The 23,015-nt window shown below is 36.6% G+C and overlaps 1 protein-coding gene and 1 pseudogene across 1 annotated transcript; both read right to left on the reverse strand.

Moving 5' to 3' along the window:
* Positions 1-1,225: 1,225 nt before the first annotated feature.
* Positions 1,226-3,252, reverse strand: LOC121992472 (annotated as a pseudogene).
* Positions 3,253-18,257: 15,005 nt separating this feature from the next.
* Positions 18,258-21,375, reverse strand: LOC121990205 (alpha-humulene synthase-like). Its single transcript, XM_042544397.1, has 7 exons — positions 21,214-21,375; positions 20,787-21,030; positions 20,229-20,601; positions 19,805-20,023; positions 19,097-19,232; positions 18,758-19,006; positions 18,258-18,672 (listed from the first exon to the last, which is right to left on the reverse strand). The coding sequence occupies exons 1-7, from the start codon at positions 21,334-21,336 to the stop codon at positions 18,379-18,381; spliced, it is 1,638 nt and encodes a 545-aa protein (XP_042400331.1). The 5' UTR covers positions 21,337-21,375; the 3' UTR covers positions 18,258-18,378.
* Positions 21,376-23,015: the final 1,640 nt, after the last annotated feature.

Consider the following 23,015-nt stretch of genomic DNA (forward strand, 5'->3'; position numbering starts at 1 on the left):
TTAAAACAAAGGTAGAACAATATAACACAAGATTTTCTACTTAGATGTCGGTGAAGAGGAGGGATTGCAGCTCCTAGTGCTCCTTAATTTGTTAAAGTCTCTTCATTTTTTTAGCTTGTCGGCATTCTTCCCAATACTCTTGAGGACACCTAAAAAGAGCAGAATGAAATTATACAATCCTGTGCACAAGAACTATGTAATTCTAAGTGGTGGATCATGTCTGTCACAAGTTCGCCACTAATTTTTTTGACCATTATGCACAGATTGTAGACAAGCATGAAAATAAGCAGAACCATAAATATAAGCGAATAAAGGATACCTTTCAATCTTCGAAATCTTCTTTTCTGGTTGGCCCGTCTCCTTTTCCTCTCTTCTTTTGCAACAAATTTCTTTCCCGATTCAGTTGCGCATTGCATTAACTTTGCGACTCGGACCACTAGAAGCTTACTAGAATTAGCTCCACTAGCAGCCTGAGATTATCCGCTTAGGTTATCGCAACAGATAAGTTAGAATTGACTTTATATAATTTCAATTCAATAATTTTCACCAAAATCTCTGGTAAATTGTCCAACACTTAAGTCGTGTGAATTTTAAAAATTAACCTAGAGCATGGCGATTGAGCTTTATATTGATTTTAAAGGGTATTATGAAGGACATTTTAGCAAACCAAATTCTTTATTGTCATTCAATAAAATTAGATTTAATTTCTTTCATTTTTAAAATTGTTTGGTCACAAATATGTTCTCTCTTTTTTATTTTACTAGATTCTTCCATTTCCAAACCAAAATATACAAATTATATCAACTGAACGATATATAAATACTATATAAATTTAAGTCTAGCTCTCTAAATAATTCTTGTTTTTAGATTGACAATAAAATAAAATGATTATAGACTATGATAATCAAGCACTTAATTATTTTATTTAATACAATGTTACATGCATGTTACAATATACGCCTTATACTTAAGGCATTCCAGTACTTCAATAACATACTATAAATCATCCAAACTCGATTTTCACTTTATTCAAATGTAGATTAAATGACCTTAAATTGTGATTGATCTGGCCTTTGATTATCGTCACTGGCTAGGATTTGTAGGGTGTGACGCTCTTAAATAAGAACAGATTCAACCAACAATATATTGACATTATCTTTCATTCTAGTTTTGGAATCGGTGTATGTGTCAGTGTACTTGTAAAATTCTTCTATTACTCTTGAAAAGTTTATTATTTTTTCAATTCAAAGTCGAGGTACTTGTGTTGGATCGAGGCATTCTTTGTTGTGATCCTTCCATGCATCCTCCACCATCTCCATAAGATTCTTATAAGCCTCTTTTTCATCTGTGGCAAACTCTTTCATATAACATTCTACAGTTGAAGCTGCATGTTCTCTTTGTTGCTCAAGCTGCAAAATTCCAAAAGAAATTATATAGATATATATTTATATATATATATATATATATATATATACACACTACCAAATAAATTAATTGTCTGAAATAATCACCTCATGTGTAGTTACATCATCCATGAGTCTACCAATCATAGAGCTGGCTTTAACGATTTTGGAGAAGCAAACGATATGCAGCGGTGACTAGTGAGTTATTTAGATGTTCCTCTAGTGGGGGCACATATTTTTCAATGCCCCATTTGGCTTCTATGAAGTAAGACCTTGATAAAGCTTTTATCTACATAAAAGGAAATGATAAACTTAATTAGTTTATAGTTGACAAGTTAATAAGAGACATTAATCATTTTTACAGTGTACTTAAATATATACCTCATCTTGAAGAAATGGTATGCGGTATTTCTCATCACTTTCTAGTTCATTTTCGAATTCCTTGAAAGTCCTTAGTAACTTGAGATAGAAATCCTTTAAGTATTCTGGTACTTCATCAATGGCTTGAGGTTCCCACCTGAAATGAGTAAACTTAAAATGATAACTATATGGTCATGATATCTTAAAGCTTTATAAAGAATATCAAAATTAGTTTGAAATAAATTAGAAATAATAACTACTTATTTGATGTTATATTGTTGCAATTTGTTGTTGATATATCATTTTATAAATTTCAGTTTTTTTGTTGATTTTGAGTTGAATTTATTTTAGTTATAACGTTTTATCAGCTATGTAGACTACTCAACTAATTGCAATGTTAAGAAAAACAAAAATTAGCAAAATAATGGATACAATAGGTACCTTTGAATTGCCTCAGTTAATAGTTGACTTTCTTGTAATGTGCTATAATTATCATATATGTCATCCATAAGTGACACCAATGCAAGAACCTTGCTACAAATTAATCTTGCACGAGAATAGTGAGGCTCAAAGTGCACATTATGTATCCAATAATAACATTCCACAATTCGATCACGGGCAAAGTTTAGTGATTTAGCAAGTGCTAGATCAATCCACCATCTTCAAAAGATAGATAAGGCAATTAGTTTAAACCACAATAAAACATTTATTTAGACAAATAAATCATGTGAATTACTATAATATGTGAGTTTGAAATCATTTATTCAACTTCTTTGGCACTCACACAATTAATTCATGTAAAAAGATTTAAGTGCCCTAATATTTCTTTATAAAAGAAACTTCAATGTACTTACATTGACATTTCCTTTAGTTCCTCTTGATGAAGAGATTGTAGTAGATTAAAATCCAACTTTGCAAACTCTAATATTGCATCATTTCGCCTTTCCTCCTCTTGATAAATAGGGATATATTTTCTTACCAAGAGTCGTTTATTTCTCCGGCATAGTGGTGTTTCAAGGAATAGAGACACCAATATCATTAAAGGTTGTTTAAGTTCGTCCAACAATGATGCAAGTCTATTCTTTGTAAACAATATGGCTTCATCAAGTATATACTCCCCGTGTATCCTAAGATAAGCTGCATTGTATAAGCTTAATAATCCCTTCACATCTTCATTCAAGGTTGACATGAAGTTTCCTTCCTCATCCTTGAACTTGTTAAAAACATCTACAATAGTGGGAAAATACTAATAATTATCTCACAACAAATCAAATAGCACATTGTAATATAGACCAAACTATTTGATTAGTTTTTTTTCATGATAACATGTAAATATTGTAGCTTATATTTAAAAGGTTTTAATGATGACCTTTCTAGATATATATTTTTATTTGGCAGAATATATAGTGTAATAGCTTTTGCTTATTTATATTGTTAACTACCTGCAGGCACATAAAAACCATGTTGCCTAAGTAATCGAAAATAGAGAGAAGTTTCATAAAGTTCATAGTTCTTAGCATCAAGCTTAGAAATTAAACTTAGCGCCACATCTATTTCTTTCTCAAAGTGATAATCCAATCCGAGCAACTGAATTGCATCGATCAAATTCATAATTTGCAATATGTCACTAGTTTCTGGAAACAAGTTCTTTATTTGCTCCTTTAGCTCTTCTGCTCTAATCCACACCTACATCATCAAACATGAAATTCAACAACTATATATATTACCTTTAAATAATTAAAACAAATAATTAAATGCTTTTCAAATTCCTTTTAAGATGATTATATATTTTATGAATAGGTGTTTATTAATGAAAAAATTTGAGTGAGAAATAATGAATAAATGTGGAGAGAAGTTAATAAAATACCTCTGTGAGAGCAGGAGTAGGGCGGTGGATGAAATAATCGCCCCAAATACTGGGATGATATTTTGATGTTTTACGAATTACTATATCTTCATTGCTACTAACCGGGGTGGTAGATTGCTTCTCCATCTTAATTAGAAACTTAGGAAGTAGTGATCAAGAGGTTTGTGGCTGATGCAGAGCTTTCTCTTGCTATTTATAAGCTTACTTAATGCACGTGAAATTTTTTTTAAAAAATGTGCAAGAGCTATTTAATTAATTAATTACTTTATAAAAAATATTATATTTCATAGACGGATTGGACACAGCAAATGACATAATAAACTGGCCGGATTGAATTAATGATACATTTATAATGAAAACGGCATAATAAAAATGATCAATGGCCATGGTTATAATGCATGATCCATATTCATATAAATAAATATTAAATAATCTATACGGTATCCAATTGATTATAGGATTATAGATTTATTATAATGAGACACAGATCCATTTCTGATCGATATATATCCTTGGGAAAAAAATTTCTTCCATTCGTTAATTATTTGATGGTCAACTATAAATTGATAATATGATTTACTTGTCTTTATATAATCTAGAGATAAACTATGAGAGATGTTTGAGATGAAGATAAGCACTTTCTTTATTATGATAAACAAACATTAAATGGGTTGTTCCTTCTACAGGAATGAAGTCCTTCGGAGCCCTAACTTTAATTAATGAAATAATTTTCTAAATATTTTTTTTCTATGCATATGATATCATAATCATTTTTTAATCATTAGTATAAGAGAGCTATTTAATTAATTATTTAAGTTGGTACCTTTTCCATGAATGTCTTTTTAAGAATTTATAATATTAGAACCATTTGTTAATAATTGTCGGGATGCATGTGTGACGGTTTTTTTTAAGAGAAATGTGTGAGAACTATTTAATTAATCGAGTATTTAAGTTATTGTTTTGTCATGAAGGAGCAAAGAAATTCATCATCCAAATATTTAGGTGATCACTGGTTTTTTATTAGAATCTTCGATAGTGATTATTATGATATATTCATATATCTCCTCCTTAAGATAGTTTGAACATGAAAATATTATATTCATAAAATACCATTAGACTCAAGAAAAAAAATTAACATAATGCATAAACTTTGAATTCCTTATAATTAAGAACAATGATATTAATTGACATCCTAGATAACATGATCAAAATTAAAATATCTAGATAGAAATGTATGATCTCTTAGTTTAGGGAAACCCAATTTTTATATTTTCACAAGACCATAAGATGACTTGTATATGTATTAAGACACATTAGATAGAAGTGAGATGTTAGGAGGATGAACAAAACTCAAGATGTTAATTTAGTACATCTATTTGAGTTTTAATTTCATCAAAACACATATATTTTGTGAAGTCTAATCATGGAAAAAGCTAATGTGTAAGTCATGCGCATTTTGCCTAAAGATCGTTGTTGGATATTATTTTTGAAAATTATTTCAAAATTATTTTAAAAAATCTTGGTGAAATATATTTATTGATAGAAATTACCAAAAATTAGTTAGATGCAAAGTTAGAGTGAAATATTAACATTTTCAATGGTTTCTAATTTTATATCATTCTTTGAAAATGAGATATATTTTTATAGAAAATTATTTTTTATGATAGTATATGACATAAATAATGTCTATATGAAATTTCATGATTTTTAGAAAATCATAGAATTATTTATGGATTTCTGAATTTCGGTCTGAAATTGAAATCAGATTTCAGATATAGCAATCGATTGGGTTAATTGATTGCTACACATCAATCAATTGGGTCAATCAATTAGTGGTGAATTTCCACGAGTACAGAAATTTACGGAATCGATCAGTATTCGACATCAATCAATTGGCATAGGCGGAAATTGATTGGTAACTGAAACCAATTGATTAGTTGTGACTGATTTATGCCGAAATGGATTTATTTCATTTGATTAAGCCACATTTAGGTTATTTAACTATTCCTAACAATATGAAATGCTTGGACAAGTATTTGAGGGTATTTTCTTGATAACAATAAGAAAGGAATGGTTAAAGAGGACTAATGTGGAGATAAGGAGGAGGCTTCAATTCAAGGTTGAATGTTTAACCTTATGACTTCAATTTTGGGTATCCTAAAGGTTTAGGGACTTCACATCATTTTTGGTGCAATGATGAGGATGGAGCATGTTTTGAGGGGGAGGTCTCTCAAAAAGACATGATTTGAGTATGGAAGGGGAAATTTTGAAGGAAAATAGTTGAATGCTTAAGGTAGAGAATTAAACACAATGAAAGGTGTGAGACTTTCATTGAGATGTTTGGAAGTTAAGAGGAATGAATCCTGGAAGAAGATTTTTGATGTGTGTCAAAGTGGAGAATGTAGAATTTAAATTAGAAGAAAACCTCCATTCATGCTTTAGCATGGAAAGAAGATGGAAGTTAGACTAATGGGTCAACCTAAATTAAATATATTGTCAAACATAAAAAAAATAGGGAGATTGTTGGTATAATCATCCTCGGGTCAAGGTTAACTAGTTTGACTAAGTTTGGATTGGCTCGAGTTTGAGTTTCGATATTTGATAATATGTGAGAGAAAAGTCAAGTAAGTCAAGGGAGGACCGAATACTTGATTGAGAAAGTCCTAACTTGAGGTTAGGCGATGAAAAGTCATAACTGGAAGTTAGTCAACAAGAAGTCTTAATTGGAGGTTAGGTAAGCGACAAGTCTATCGAGTGACTAGTACTAACTAAGGTTAATTATGCAAAGGAAAAGTCTTAACTTGAGGTTAGGTAACGAGAAGTCCTAACTGGAGATTAGGCAGGTGAGAAGTCTACCAAGTGACTAGTCATAACTACAGGTTAGGTAAGGGAAAGTCCAACAGAAAGGTTGGAAAAAGAAAAGTTAAAGTTGGTAAAGGAGGACTGGACACTTGGTGATCGAAAGTCTAACAGGAAGTTGGCTGTAACGCCCGAAAATTCTCAAAACTATTTTAGAAATATTCTACGATTTTTCTAGAATTTTAGGATATTTTTATGGGATTTTTAGAATAGCGGAAGTAGCAAAAATAAATAGAGAACGAAAATAGCCTACGCGGGAATTGAACTCGGGACCTAGCGAACTCTATGTCTTATAGGGTGACTCTAGTAACCAAGTGAACCCAGTAGGGCCGTGCTGAAAGGAAAGGGAATCAATTTTATTTAAGTTGGAGTTGGGGCGAATTAGATCACTTAATATAAATAAGAAATAATTAAGTGAAGCGTTATTTGGATCGTGATTTTTCCTCTCCTCAAAACCTCACCGCCGCCCACCTCTCTTTTCTTCCTCTCTCGGCGCCAACCACAAGGAAGGCTAGGGTTCCGCCCAAGGGCACCTTCCGGCGACGACTTCGACACGAGGACGCTCCCCTCCGCGAGAGGAACGCATAGACGCGAGAAGATCGTTGAAGAGATCCCTCCTCCGTGAAACCTAGCGATTAGAATCGTAAGAAATTACGAACAGGAGGTAAGAAACCCCTCACCTGCGGTATAAGTAGCTATTCGTATGATTTTTATGCATTAGTTTAGTCGTATGCAAATTTCAGCACATAAGGTGTGCACTAGCGTACACCAAGTGCTCGATAGAATGTTTAGCGCAGTCAAATGCAAATTAGGCATTTTATTAGCTTGGATAAATGCACTAGAAGCATTTACATAGCCTATTTAGTCTTGCTCTAGCTTTTACAGGACCAGATGTCCAATGGGTGGGCTCCCACAATCGCCTCTAGGTTCAGATAACCTAGTTCTGGGTTTAGACAACCTAGTAGAAGCAAGACAATAGTTATTAGCTTATGTTCAGTATTTTACTTTCTCAGTGGCACTGTACTGGATTAGATATCCATTGGGTTGGACTCCCATAGTCGTCCCTAGGTTCAGCTAACCTAGTAACCCTACTAAATTCAGGACTTGTAAACCCGGGTCTAGTAAGGGATGCGCGCACAGCAAAGTACAGTTGTCGGGCCCAAACAGCAGCATGATTATGTATTTTCACTTACTATGTAAATAGTTTTCAGAACCTCACAAAATAGCTATGTGAAAGTAGTATAATTCTAGCAATAGTTTAGCATCAGATTAGTTCAGTCCATGCTCTGTTTAGTTTCTTATGAAGGCATGTGATAATCTTATGATCAGTTTTGATTTCCATATCTTATGAATCTGTATGCCATGTTTTAGTTTTCATGTGTGATGATTTCAGTATGCCATGTTTCTCAAGTTCAGCATATGATTTTAAAAGCATTCTTTCAAAAGCATATTGCATCGAATGCATGTTTTAGTGAGGTAGATGGTTTCTTACCAAGCTCTCAAATTTACAGATACTATTTTCCTTATACTGCAGATAAAGATAAAGGGAAGATGGACTAGCGGAGGCTGGAGGGCAATGCTACGAAGATGTGTGTGGGCAGGAACTTGGAATAAAGATCTTAGGGAATTTCAGCAAGCTTGTTTTAAGCATTAGAACCTTTTAGCATTTTATTACTTGCACCTTAGTATGTTAGTTGCTATGAATTAGCTAGTCATGCACCCTATCATGCTTAAAATACTATTTGTGTGATGTTAGAATATTTTACATTTAGTTTAGAATTGATATGAGTAATTTTGGCATGAACAAGTGCTGAAATCAGAGCTAGCTGCAAAATCAGAAACTCCAATCGATCGGTGGATCCATTGGGGTTCCCAATCGATCAGTTGATCGATTGGGCAACTTGTTCCGCGAACAGTAGGCTTCTGGATCGATCAGCCGATCGATCTAGCAGTTTCTGTCGCAAACAGAAGGCTCTGGGATCGATCACTGGATCGATTGGCCAGTCTGGATCGATCAGCCGATCGATCCAGGATATTGTCCCGAGCACAGTAGCGTGCTGGATCGATCACTGGATCGATCCAACCCAAGTCCCGCATACAGTAGCCACCTGGATCGATCAATGGATCGATCAAGCCATTCCAATCGATCCGTGGATCGATTGGGAGGCCTGATATCAGCAAGAAACCGTTATTTAAGTTCCTTGACCATTGGGGGATGTAATATAGGTCATGAATAGTTTAGATTACACCCCTTAACACATGTAGAATCAGGAAATGATAATAGTTTAGCAAAATTTTAATTAGTACAGCTTCCGCACCTAGACTTAGCGATGGTCATGGGTATAGCTTAGCACAGCATAATGTGATGGTCCGGCCTTATAGCTTAGTTAGTAGAAGGCGGGTCGTTACAGAGTGGTTCCAGAGCAGTTTCCATACTTTCTACACACACATCAGCATTGAACCTGCAGCTTCCAAGTAAGAACATCTCTCACTTTCTTTATGTTTCTTGTTTCATGTTTAGATATAACTAGAGCATGCTTGTTCATGATAGTAGTTGACATGATAACAATAGTTACTCCCTTATGATTGTGTTAGTCATGTATGTCCTCCATGTCTCTAGAGATGACACGAGGACGCCCAGCTAGAAGGGCACCAGCTACTGAGCCCCAGCATGAGGCAGGCAGTTCAGTGCCTCCCCCAAACCTGACAGCATTGGTGGCTCAGTTACAGCAGCAGTTAGCTGAACAGCAGCAGGAGATGGCCACCTTAAAGGCTAATCAGCAGAATACTCCCACAGTCACCCCGGAACCAAACTTAGCAACGCCAGTCGTCTTAGAGGTTCCACCAGTCCCGCCTACAGCACCAGTAGCCCCAGCAGCAGTAGAGGCAAAGAGAGAAGCCTATCTGATCCAGTGGCAGAGAGTTAAGCCCGAGAACTTCTCAGGCACCAGTGAACCATGGGATGCTCAAGCCTGGTTCAAGACACTGGAGAGTAGATGGAGCTTCTGGACTGGCCAGAACATGAGAAGGTGAAGTGCGCCTCCTTCTACTTGACAGGAGATGCACGTATGTGGTGGGAGAGAATTAGAGCGAAGCGCCTAGTGAACCAGATGACATGGGCAGACTTCGAGAAGGAGTTCTTTGAAGAATTCTTTCACATGCGGGTCACAAACCGCCACTACGACGAGTTCACTGAGTTTCGTCAGGGCAACCTATCAGTTGAGGAAGACGTGAAGAAATTCAATAGATTGGCTCGTCTATGCCCTGAACTAGCCAGCACAGAGAAAGAAAGAGTCTGGTTGATGCTCAAGATGCTGAGACCGGAAATAGCAATGAACGTGGCTGGCGGCATTCACAGGCCACAAACCACCGAAGAACTAGTCAGCAGTGCTCTGACCACCGAGCACTATCAGAACAATATCAAGCAGCAGAAGCAAGTTCTCACAGAATCTAAAGGTCAAGGAGGTTCAGGCACTCAGAAACAACAGGGCCACAGCTCCAACTGGAAAGGGAACTCCAGCAACAAGCGCAAACCAGGGAGTTACCCAAAAGGAGAGCCAACTAGCAAACATCCCAGTTATCAAAAGTGTGCTACTTGTGGGAAATTCCACCCTGGAGTTTGTCGTAAGGGCACACGAGGATGCTTTGAGTGTGGACAAGAAGGGCACATGACCAAGCAGTGTCCGAACAAGTCCAGCTTTCCTCCACCACAGCCGATCCAGTATGAAGCCAAGCCAGCACAGTTGCATCAGATGCAGGCCGCTTTAGATGGTCCCCACATCAGCCAGGGCAGACTAGAAGCCCCTCCAGCTACGACAAATGCACGGATCTATTCACTGACCAGAGAGGACGTAGCAAATGCCTCGACAGTTGTTACAGGTCAGATTAGTATTTTACAGCAAAGTACAACTGTCTTATTCGATACTGGGGCAACCCATTCATATATATCCAGGGCATTTGCTGAGAAGTTAGCAGTACCTCCAGAGATACTCAGTAGTCAGTTTCTGACAACGTTACCTTCAGGAGAAATTATGGCATCCACGCACTGGCTCAGAGTAGTGCCAGTCATTATAGCAGACAGAGAACTCTTTTGTGATCTGATGGTGCTAAATATGACTGACCACGATGTCATCTTCGGAATGGACTTCTTGATCAGATACGGTGCTTCCATAGAGTGCCATAAACAGAAAGTCGTATTCCAACCTGAAGCAGAAGCACAGTTTGAGTTCGTCGGAGAACCAAAGCGAAAGCCCAAGAAATTTCTCTCTGCTATGAAGGCACAGAGGTTAATGGATTCAGGATGTACGGGGTTCTTAGCACACGTAGTCAGTACCAGCCATGACAAGGACCAACAGCTAGCAGAGGTCCGAGTCGTATGCGGCTACCCAGCAGTCTTCCCTGAAGAGTTACCAGGCTTAGCACCAGACAGGGAGATTGAATTCGAGATAGAACTCATTCCCGGTACAAATCCTATCTCCAAAGCGCCTTACCGCATGGCTCCAACAGAACTGAAGGAACTTCATGAGCAACTACAGGAGCTGCTTGACAAGGGCTTCATACGTCCGAGTCACTCACCGTGGGGAGCGCCTGTATTGTTCGTGAAGAAGAAGGACGGGAGCATGCGCCTGTGTATAGATTACCGGGCACTGAACCAAGTCACGATCAAGAATAGGTATCCTCTTCCCAGAATCGATGACCTGTTCGATCAGCTAAAGGGAGCAGCAGTGTTCTCTAAGATAGACCTCAGATCAAGATATAATCAGGTGAAAGTTAAAGAAGGGGATATACCCAAGACAACATTCAGGACCAGATACGGACATTATGAGTTCGTAGTCATGCCCTTTGGTGTGACAAATGCTCCAGCTACTTTCATGGACATCATGAACAGAGTATTCAGAGAGTACTTAGATAAGTTCGTTATCGTATTCATCGATGACATCCTTATCTATTCAGGAACTCAGGAAGAACATGAAGAGCACCTAAGAATAGTACTGCAGACCCTTCAGCAGAACCAGTTGTACGCCAAGTTCACAAAATGTGAATTTTGGTTAGATCAGGTGTCCTTCCTGGGTCACATCATCTCAAAGGATGGTATCATGGTAGACCCCAGTAAAATAGAAGCTTTGCGTAACTGGAAAAGACACAAGAATGCCAGTGAGATCAGGAGCTTTCTGGGAATAGCAGGTTATTACAGAAAGTTCGTAGAAGACTTCTCCAGAATAGCCTCCCCACTGACAGCTCTCACCAGGAAAAACAGGAAATATCAGTGGACAGAGGACTGCGAGAACAGCTTCAGCGAGTTAAAAAGAAGATTGACCAGTGCACCTATTCTAGCTCTACCCGAGAACACAGACAGCTTCGATATTTATAGTGATGCCTCTAAGTTGGGACTAGGAGTAGTGTTGATGCAAGATGGCAAGGTAATCGCCTACGCCTCCAGACAACTCAAGGATTATGAGAAGAACTATCCTACTCATGACCTTGAGCTTGCAGCAGTGGTGTTCGCTCTCAAAATTTGGAGACATTACTTGTATGGAGCTCAGTGCAGAGTGTATACAGATCATCAGAGTCTGAAGTACTTCTTCACTCAGAAGGATTTGAATATGCAACAGCGCAGATGGCTAGAGCTGGTCAAGGACTACGATATAGACATCCTCTACCACCCAGGAAAGGCAAATAGGGTAGCAGATGCACTTAGCAGAAAGTCCAGTGCTGCCCTATTATCTCTAGCAGCCATGTCACCGCCCCTACAGAAGGAGATCACAGACTTCGGTCTTGAACTCATAGTTGGACAGCTCTCTACTATGACGTTAGAGTCTACCTTGCTTGGTGATCTTCAGACAGCTCAGGAACAGGATCCTGAAATTCAGAAGATCAAGCAAGGATTAGCAGAATCAGACAGTGAAGAATTCAGAGTATCTGATAGTGGGGTATTGTACTTTGGTGACAGATTATGTGTTCCAGATCAGGAGGAACTACGCAGGAAGATTCTAGATGAGGCTCACAAGACTCCTTATGCGATGCATCCTGGCTCCACCAAAATGTACCAGGACTTGAAGAAACATTTTTGGTGGCCTGGGATGAAGAGAGACATCGCTCGATATGTTAGCATCTGCCTAACCTGTCAAAGGGTTAAGGCAGAACATCAGAGACCAGGAGGAGTTTTGCAGCCCATTCAGATACCCGAATGGAAGTGGGAAGACATTTCTATGGATTTCATAGTGGGATTACCCAGAACCACAAATGGTTTTGATACCATCTGGGTAATAGTCGACAGGTTGACTAAATCAGCTCACTTCTTAGCTATCCGGATATCCTACTCCATGGAACAGCTAGCTTAGTTGTATCTCAAGGAGATCGTTAGATTACATGGAGTCCTACGAACCATTATATCAGACAGAGACAGTAGATTCACATCACACTTCTGGGAGTGTGTATAGTCAGCTTTGGGCACGAAGTTAAAGTTCAGCACAGCCTTCCATCCTCAGACAGATGGACAGACGGAGCAAGTAAATCAGGTACTCGAAGATATGCTCCGAGCATGTGCCCTAGATTTCAAAGGAAGTTGGTGCAAATATCTGAGTTTAGCAGAATTTGCATACAACAACAGCTATCAGGACACCATCAGCATGGCACCTTACGAGACTCTCTATGGGCGGAGGTGTAGATCTCTAATCTGTTGGTATGAGAGTGGTGAACGGAAAGAACTAGAACATAAGACAGATCTAGTGGCAGATACCACAGCAGCTATACAGCAGATCCGCCAGAGGATAGAGACAGCTCAGAGCCGCCAGAAAAGCTATGCTGATACACGGCGCAGACCGTTAGAGTTCCTCAGAGTAGCTCCCATGAAGGGAGTAATGCGTTTTGGGAAGAAGGGCAAGCTAAGTCCCAGATATGTGGGACCATACCTTATCAGCAGAAGAGTGGGCAAGGTAGCATATGAGTTAGAGCTACCCCAGGAAATGTCAGCTGTCCACAACGTATTTCATGTCTCTATGCTGAAGAAGCATACCCCAGATGCCACCCAGGTGATTGAGCCCCAGCTGGTACAAGTCCGCGAAGACCTCAGCTATGATAGTCGGCCTACTCAGATAGTAGATCGAGCAGTTAAGAAATTACGGAACAAGAAAGTACCATTAGTAAAAGTTATTTGGCAAAATCACACAGCAGAAGAGACAACTTGGGAGACAGAAGCTAGTATGAGACAGAAGTACCCAGAGTTATTCTAAGTTCGAGGACGAACTTTTTATAAGGTATGGGGGATTGTAACACCCGAAAATTCTCAAAACTATTTTAGAAATATTCTACGATTTTTCTGGAATTTTAGGATATTTTTATAGGATTTTTAGAATAGCGGAAGTAGCAAAAATAAATAGAGAACGAAAATAGCCTACGCGGGAATTGAACCCGGGACCTAGCGAACTCTATGTCTTATAGGGTGACTCTAGTAACCAAGTGAATCCAGCAGGGCCGTGCTGAAAGGAAAGGGAATCAATTTTATTTAAGTTGGAGTTGGGGCGAATTAGATCACTTAATATAAATAAGAAATAATTAAGTGAAGGGTTATTTGGATCGTGATTTTTTCTCTCCTCAAAACCTCACCGCCGCCCACCTCTCTTTTCTTCCTCTCTCAGCGCCAACCACAAGGAAGGCTAGGGTTCCGCCCAAGGGCACCTTCCGGCGACGACTTCGACACGAGGACGCTCCCCTCCGCGAGAGGAACGCATAGACGCGAGAAGATCGTTGAAAAGATCTCTCCTCCGTGAAACCTAGCGATTAGAATCGTAAGAAATTACGAACAGGAGGTAAGAAACCCCTCACCTGCGGTATAAGTAGCTATTCGTGTGATTTTTATGCATTAGTTTAGTCATATGCAAATTTCAGCACATAAGGTGTGCACTAGCGTACACCAAGTGCTCGATAGAATGTTTAGCGCAGTCAAATGCAAATTAGGCATTTTATTAGCTTGGATAAATGCACTAGAAGCATTTACATAGCCTATTTAGTCTTGCTCTAGCTTTTACAGGACCAGATGTCCAATGGGTGGGCTCCCACAATCGCCTCTAGGTTCAGATAACCTAGTTCTGGGTTTAGACAACCTAGTAGAAGCAAGACAATAGTTATTAGCTTATGTTCAGTATTTTACTTTCTCAGTGACACTGTACTGGATTAGATATCCATTGGGTTGGACTCCCATAGTCGTCCCTAGGTTCAGCAAACCTAGTAACCCTACTAAATTCAGGACTTGCAAACCCGGGTCTAGTAAGGGATGTGCGCACAGCAAAGTACAATTGTCGGGCCCAAACAGCAGCATGATTATGTATTTTCACTTACTATGTAAATAGTTTTCAGAACCTCACAAAATAGCTATGTGAAAGTAGTATAATTCTAGCAATAGTTTAGCATCAGATTAGTTCAGTCCATGCTCTGTTTAGTTTCTTATGAAGGCATGTGATAATCTTATGATCAGTTTTGATTTCCATATCTTATGAATCTGTATGCCATGTTTTAGTTTTCATGTATGATGATTTCAGTATGCCATGTTTCTCAAGTTCAGCATATGATTTTAATAGCATTCTTTCAAAAGCATATTGCATCGAATGCATGTTTTAGTGAGGTAGATGGTTTCTTACTAAGCTCTCAAGCTTACAGATACTATTTTCCTTATACTGCAGATAAAGGTAAAGGGAAGATGGACTAGCGGAGGCTGGAGGGCAATGCTACGAAGATGTGTGTGGGCAGGAACTTGGAATAAAGATCTTAGGAAATTTCAGCAAGCTTGTTTTAAGCATTAAAACCTTTTAGCATTTTATTACTTGCACCTTAGTATGTTAGTTGCTATGAATTAGCTAGTCATGCACCCTATCATGCTTAAAATACTATTTGTGTGATGTTAGAATGTTTTACATTTAGTTTAGAATTGATATGAGTAATTTTGGCACGAACAAGTGCTGAAATCCGAGCTAGCTGCAAAATCAGAAACTCCAATCGATCGGTGGATCGATTGGGGGTTCCCAATCGATCAGCTGATCGATTGGCCAACTTGTTCCGCGAACAGTAGGCTTCTGAATCGATCAGCCGATCGATCCAGCAGTTTCTGTCGCGAACAGAAGGCTCTGGGATCGATCACTGGATCGATTGGCTAGTCTGGATCGATCAGCCGATTGATCCAGAATATTGTCCCGAGCACAGTAGCATGCTGGATCGATCACTGGATCGATCCAACCCAAGTCCCGCATACAGTAGCCACCTGGATCGATCAATGGATCGATCAAGCCATTCCAATCGATCTGTGGATCGATTAGGAGGCCTGATATCAGCAAGAAACCGTTATTTAAGTTCCTTGACCATTGGGGGATGTAATATAGGTCATGAATAGTTTAGATTACACCCCTTAACACATGTAGAATCAGGAAATGATAATAGTTTAGCAAAATTTTAATTAGTACAGCTTCCGCACCTAGACTTAGCGATGGTCATGGGTATAGCTTAGCACAGCATAATGTGACGGTCCGACCTTACAGCTTAGTTAGTAGAAGGCGGGTCGTTACATTGGCAAATTAAAATCTAAGTGGATTAAAGGTTTACCAGACACTTGGTACGAGATGGAAAGTCCAAGTGAGTCTAGGAGGACCAGACGCTTGGTGAGGAAGCCTTGGTAGGCCAAGGTTGGTCGGATGCTGGACAACGAGAAGTCTCAATAGGTCATGGATGATTGGATGTTGAGAAGAGGAAGTCCTAGTAGGTTGAGGTCAACTAGATACCATGCAAGATGTGGATTCAACCTTGAAAAGACTGAAATTAGGGTTAACAATCGATTTATAGGCTACACCAATTGATTGGCAAACCCTAAATCCAAACTCTTGGGTTTTACTGCTCAAATTGATTAGCTTAATCTATTGAGCAGAACCAATCAATTAGTGAGGGAGGTTAATTTATGAAAACAAAATGCTTAAAATTGATTAGGGCAATCGATTAGGGGCCAAAGTAATCGATTAGAGTAATTGATTGGTAGGTTTTCATGAGTGCACAGTAGGTGCTGAAATCGATTAAGACAATCAATTGGTAGGAGTTTCGCAAGGAAATAGAAATCTACTGAATCGATTAGCCTAATCGATTCAGCCTTGTCAATCGATTAGACTAATCGATTGGTAGTGCTTTTTCGAGAGAACAAGGGTTTCAGAATCGATTGGCTTAATCGATTAGAAGCTGGTAATCGATTGGTATGACTCACCAATATATTGGTTGGGCGAAAAGAGTCATTCTACAAGTTTGAATGGTTGGATCTTACATGACAATCGACTGAGACTAAGACCAATCAATTGGGAGACTTGAGAGAAACCTTAGACAAGGGGGTTTCATGATGTTTTCAAGCAATTTATTCTTAAGGTTTTGTCAATAAGTGTCGTTGCACTTTCGAAGCATCAAGAGGCTAACCAAAGCAAGAAAAGAACAAATAAAGCAAGGTTCATTGTTGTAAAGTCATTTTTAATTTCATTTGTAATATTGTTTGTATTTCTTGTTGTATTTTCTGGTTGTACGAGGCTTTTCAGCCTCCGGGAAAGAAATTTTCATAATGAAGATGTGTGAGAGAGAGAGATGAGCCCTTAGATTAGTCACTTCAAGAAAGTGGATACCAAGCAAATTGAAAATGTTAGCATTTTAGTGAATCTTCACTTCAAGGTTTCCACTGCAACTCAAGTTTAAAGAAGCGATCGAGGCTATTCGCCCCCTCTAGCTTATAAGTGTCTTAACATTGTGAACCCTCATTGACATGGTTTACATGCTTATTAACCTACACATAGTCTCAAAATAAAATTGAGGTGCCAACTACAATCGGGAATATAAGTTCCCATGTTTATTTGCGCTGAGCATGGCACATGGTCGTGCCTAGCATGCACACATGGTCATAAGTACAATCCAAACAAATCAACCCACTTTTCAAATGATTACAACCTTTATAATTTGACTAAAATACCTTTTAAAACTTTTAAAATAATAGCTAATTTAAATGTATTTTGGTCAAATTAATCTAATCCTTTTTAAAAATCTAAAATTCTTAAAATTTTATTTTATTTATAAAGTTCTTGGTTCTTAAATTATTTTTTACATTTAGTTTATTAATTAACGGACCACAAATTGGCTTGTGCTTATAATGTTGAATAGGACAAAGCCTTTCTCAAGAATTGTAGATTAATTAATCTCTAATTATGCAAAATCAATTTTAAAAATTAACCTCAAGCATTTGGATTGTGAATTTAATATAGAAAGATTTTATGAATGATGAATAACTTTGAAAGTCATGATGATAAATTCCAAAAACCTTAAAAAATTGGTATATCTTACGTCGTGTGAATTTTAAAAATTAAACTAGAGCATGATGATTGAGCTTTATATTGATTTCTAAGGATATCAAGAAGGACATTTTAGAAAACCAAATACCTTATTGTCATTCAATAAAATTAGATTTAATTTCTATCATTTTTCAAAGTTATTTGGTCACAAATAAGTTCTCTTCTTTTTTTTCACTCTCAATTCTTCCATTTCCAAACCAAAATATACAAATTATATCAACTGAACGATATATAAATACTATATAAATTTAAGTCTAGCTCTCTAAATAATTCTTGATTTTTAGATTGACAATAAAATAAAATGATTATAGACTATGATAATCAAGCACTTAATTATTTTATTTAATACAATGTTACATGCATGTTACAATATACGCCTTATACTTAAGGCATTCCAGTACTTCAATAAAATACTATAAATCATCCAAACTCGATTTTCACTTTATTCAAATGTAGATTAAATGGCCTTAAATTGTGATTGATCTGGCCTTTGATTATCGTCACTGGCTAGGATTTGTAGGGTGTGACGCTCTTAAATAAGAACAGATTCAACCAACAATATATTGACATTATCTTTCATTCTAGTTTTGGAATCGGTGTATGTGTCAGTGTACTTGTAAAATTCTTCTATTACTCTTGAAAAGTTTACTATTTTTTCAATTAAAAGTCGAGGTACTTGTGTTGGATCGAGGCATTCTTTGTTGTGATCCTTCCATGCATCCTCCACCATCTCCATAAGATTCTTATAAGCCTCTTTTTCATCTGTGGCAAACTCTTTCATATAACATTCTACAGTTGAAGCTGCATGTTCTCTTTGTTGCTCAAGCTGCAAAATTCCAAAAGAAATTTTAAGAAAAAGAAAATATATCTTTGAATATCTACCAAATAAATTAATTGTCTGAAATAACCACCTCATGTGAAGTTACATCATCCATGAGTCTACCAATCATAGAGCTGGCTTTGATGATTTTGGGGAAGCTGGCAACCCACTCAAATACCTCCTTTGATGCCACCTGATCCATGCCTACATAAGAGGCACATATAAGCAAACGATATGCAGCGGTGACTAGTGAGTTACTTAGATGTTCTTCTAGTGTGGGCACATATTTTTCAATGCCCCATTTGGCTTCTATGAAGTAAGACCTTGATAAAGCTTTTATCTACATAAAAGGAAACGATAAACTTAATTAGTTTATATTTGACAAGTTAAAAAGAGACATTAATCATTTTTACAATGTACTTAAATATACCTCATCTTTAAGAAATGATATGCGGTATTTCTCATCACTTTCTAGTTCATTTTCGAATTCCTTGAAAGTCCTTAGTAACTGGAGATAGAAATCCTTTAAGTATTCTGGTACTTCATCAATGGCTTGAGGTTCCCACCTGAAATGAGCAAACTTAACATGCATAATTGACTAACTATATTGTCACGATATCTTAAAGCTTTATAAAGAATATCAAAATTAATTTGAAATAAATTAGAAATAATAACTATATACTTATTTGATGTTATATTGTTACATGTTTGTTGTTGATATCTAATCTTTAGATAATGATCAAAATATTAGTTGACATAAGGTATTTTAAAGTTGTTTTGACAAGTCAGAAGATGTGTTCATATATCCTTTAATTGAGAAATAAAGTAGGTGCTAATGTGTTTTTTTAATAAGAAGTAGTCTTCATTGTTTTTTATTTTAAAGGAATATCAAGAATGCATTTTGCTATTTGTTATAATAACTTACAATATTTAGCTCATAATTTTTTTCCTTTTCTTATGTTTTTAATTCTTCTTGTATAATTAGATCAGTAATTTATCATTTTCTAACTTTCAGTTTTTTGTTTATTTTGAGTTGAATTTATTTTAATTATGATGTTTTATCATCTATATAGACTACTCAACTAATTGCAATATTAAGAAAAACAAAAATTAGCAAAATAATGGATACAATAGGTACCTTTGAATTGCATCAGTTAATAGTTGACTTTCTTGTAATGTGCTATAATTATCATATATGTCATCCATAAGTGACACCAATGAAATAACCTTGCTACAAATTAATCTTACACGAGAATACTGAGGCTCAAAGTGCACATTATGTATCCAATAATAACATTCCACAATTCGATCACGGGCAAAGTTTAGTGATTTAGCAAGAGCTAGATCATTCCACCATCTTCAAATATGTAAAAACAAAAGAAAGATAAGGTAATTAGTTTAAACTACAATAAACATTTATATAGAAAATAAATCATGTGAATTACTATAATATATGAGTTTGAAATCATTTATCAACTTCTTTGGAGCTCACACACTTAATTCATGTAAAAATATTTAAGTACTCTAATATTTCTTCATAAAAGAAAGTTCAATGTACTTACATTGAAATTCTCTTTAGTTCCTCTTGATGAAGAGATTGTAGTAGATTAAAATCTAACTTTGCAAACTCTAATACTGCTTCATTTGGCCTTTCCTCCTCTTGATAAATAGGAATATATTTTCTTGCCAAGAGCCGTTTATTTCTTTGGCATAGTGGTGTTTCAAGGAAAAGAGACACCAATATCACTAAAGGTTGTTTAAGTTCATCCAACAACGATGCAAGTCTATTCTTTGTAAACAATATGGCTTCATCAAGTATATGCTCCCCATGTATTCTAAGGTAAGCTACATTGTATAAGCTTAATAATCCCTTCACATCTTCATTCAAGGTTGACATGAAGTTTCCTTCCTCATCCTTGAACTTGTTAAAAACATCTACAATAGTGGGAAAATACTAATAATTATCTCACAACAAATCAAATAGTACATTGTAATATATATATAGACCAAACTATTTGATTAGTTTTTTTTCATGACCTTGTATTAGGATAACATATATATATATATATATATATATATATATAGTGTAATAATTTTTGTTTATTTATATTGTTAACTACCTGGAGGCACATAGAAACCATGTTGCCTAAGTAATCGAAACCAGAGAGAAGTTTCATAAAGTTCATAGTTCTTAACATCATGCTTAGAAATTAAACTTAGCGCCACATCTATTTCTTTCTCAAAATGATAATCCAATCCGAGCAACTGAATTACATCGATCAAATTCATAATTTGCAATATGTCACTGGTTTCTCGAAACAAGTTCTTTATTTGCTCCTTTAGCTCTTTTGCTCTAATCGACACCTACATCATGAAACATGAAATTCAACAACTATATATATTACCTTTAAATAATTAAAACAAATAATTCAATGCTTTTCAATTTCCTTTTAAGATGACTATATATTTTATGAATAGGTGTTGATTAATATAATGAACAAATTTGAGCGAGAAATAATGAATAAATGTGTAAAGTTAATAACATACCTTTGTGAGAGCAGGAGTAGTGTGGTGGATGAAATAATCGCCCAAAATACTCGGATGATATTTTGATGTTTTACGAACTATATCTTCATTGCTAGCAACCAGGGTGGTAGATTGCTTCTCCATCTTAATCAGGATATTCGATAATTGGAGGTGGTTATAGGAAGTAGATCGAGAGGTTTTGTGGTTGATGCATTGCTTTTCTCTTGTTATTTATAAGCTTACTCAATGCACGTAGAAGAGTTTTCAAAGCTTGCATGTGTAAGAGCTATTTAATTAATTATTTAAGTTGTTTAAATAATTTTCTGATTGCTTTTTTATTAGAACCACTAATTATTAGGATATATATTCATGTTCAACGCTGTGCACGTATAAACGATATTATATTTCATAAATAGGATTCTACTTAACATAATAAAAATGATCGACGGCTATGGTTACAATGCATCGATTCATATTCTCATAAATAAATATTAAATAGTCTCCATGGGATAATGCTTAGTTAATTTAAGAATCACAAATTTATTATAATGAAATAGAGATTAATTTTTAATTAACACATGTCCTCTTAAAAAAAAATTCTTCCCATCACTTATTCATTTAGTGGTAAGCTATAAATCGATCTCATGATTTATCTCGTTTCAACATCTCCACGTCTCAAATTAATATAAAAAAGATCCTGATAAATAAATATTAAATAGGTTGTTCTTCTATTGAAATGAAATCATTTAGAGTCCTAATTTTAATTAATAAAACATTTTTTTGAATGTTTTTTCTATGCATATAATTAATATCATAACTGATATGGGTTATAAGGAATAGAATCCATATAATAATATGAAAGGAGATATAAGGAGAAGAAGGAAGAAGTAAGGAGGCTCTGTCAAGATTATACCTCATTCGGGGATGTGATCTCGGGCGACCTAGCAGACGTACGGACCTAAAGCACCAGAAAGAACTCGGCTTAGCGCAGTCGGTAGAACAAGCCTGGACAAACATATATGTAACTCGCTCAGTAATGATCCCGGGCGGTCTAGCAGACGTACGGACCTAAAGCACCAGAAAGAACTCGGCTTAACGTAGTTGGTAGAACAACCCTGGCCGAGCATATGAGTTCGGCAAGTAGAGACCGGCCAAGTGGAAAAGACTGACCGAGCATAGAAGCGCTCAGCCTTAAGCTGTACAAAATTTTTATATACGCCCGACTGCTTAATCTCGGTTGATAAGGTACGATCGGCCGAGTGCAATAGACCGGCCGAGCACAGAGGTATTTAGTCTCGCACGACCCTTAGCATATAGCCGACCTAGGGAAGGTTGACCGAGCAATAGGGTTTGCACACGCCCGATTAGTTAAGCTCGGCCGATAATGTGTGATCGGCCGGGCACAATAGACTCGCCAAACATGGAAAGTTGATCAAATATAAAGAGCTTCAATCTTACACGATTTCAGCCATATTTATATTAGTACAGTCCTGGTTGGGTATAAATAACAGATCGAGTATAAAATACCGACCGAAACTAATACAATAGAAGATATTCCTCATGTATACTGTCACGCCCCAGGTAGTCCCTACCAGAAGAAATTTTGGCAACATCTCCCCTGTACGGGTGACAATCTGAAACTTCCTACAACATCTAGATATCTCGACCAACACGGCCGGAACAATATATATAACATAAAAGTAAAAAAAGCAAGCATCCACGCAGTTAATAATAAAAAACTAAACAAATGCAACGATAACGAAAAACCAAGTCAAAAATCCTACTCAACTACACCCATAAAACTCAAATCACATATCCTACTC

Source organism: Zingiber officinale, chromosome 6B, assembly GCF_018446385.1.
Source record: "Zingiber officinale cultivar Zhangliang chromosome 6B, Zo_v1.1, whole genome shotgun sequence".
NCBI classification, from domain to species: domain Eukaryota; kingdom Viridiplantae; phylum Streptophyta; class Magnoliopsida; order Zingiberales; family Zingiberaceae; genus Zingiber; species Zingiber officinale.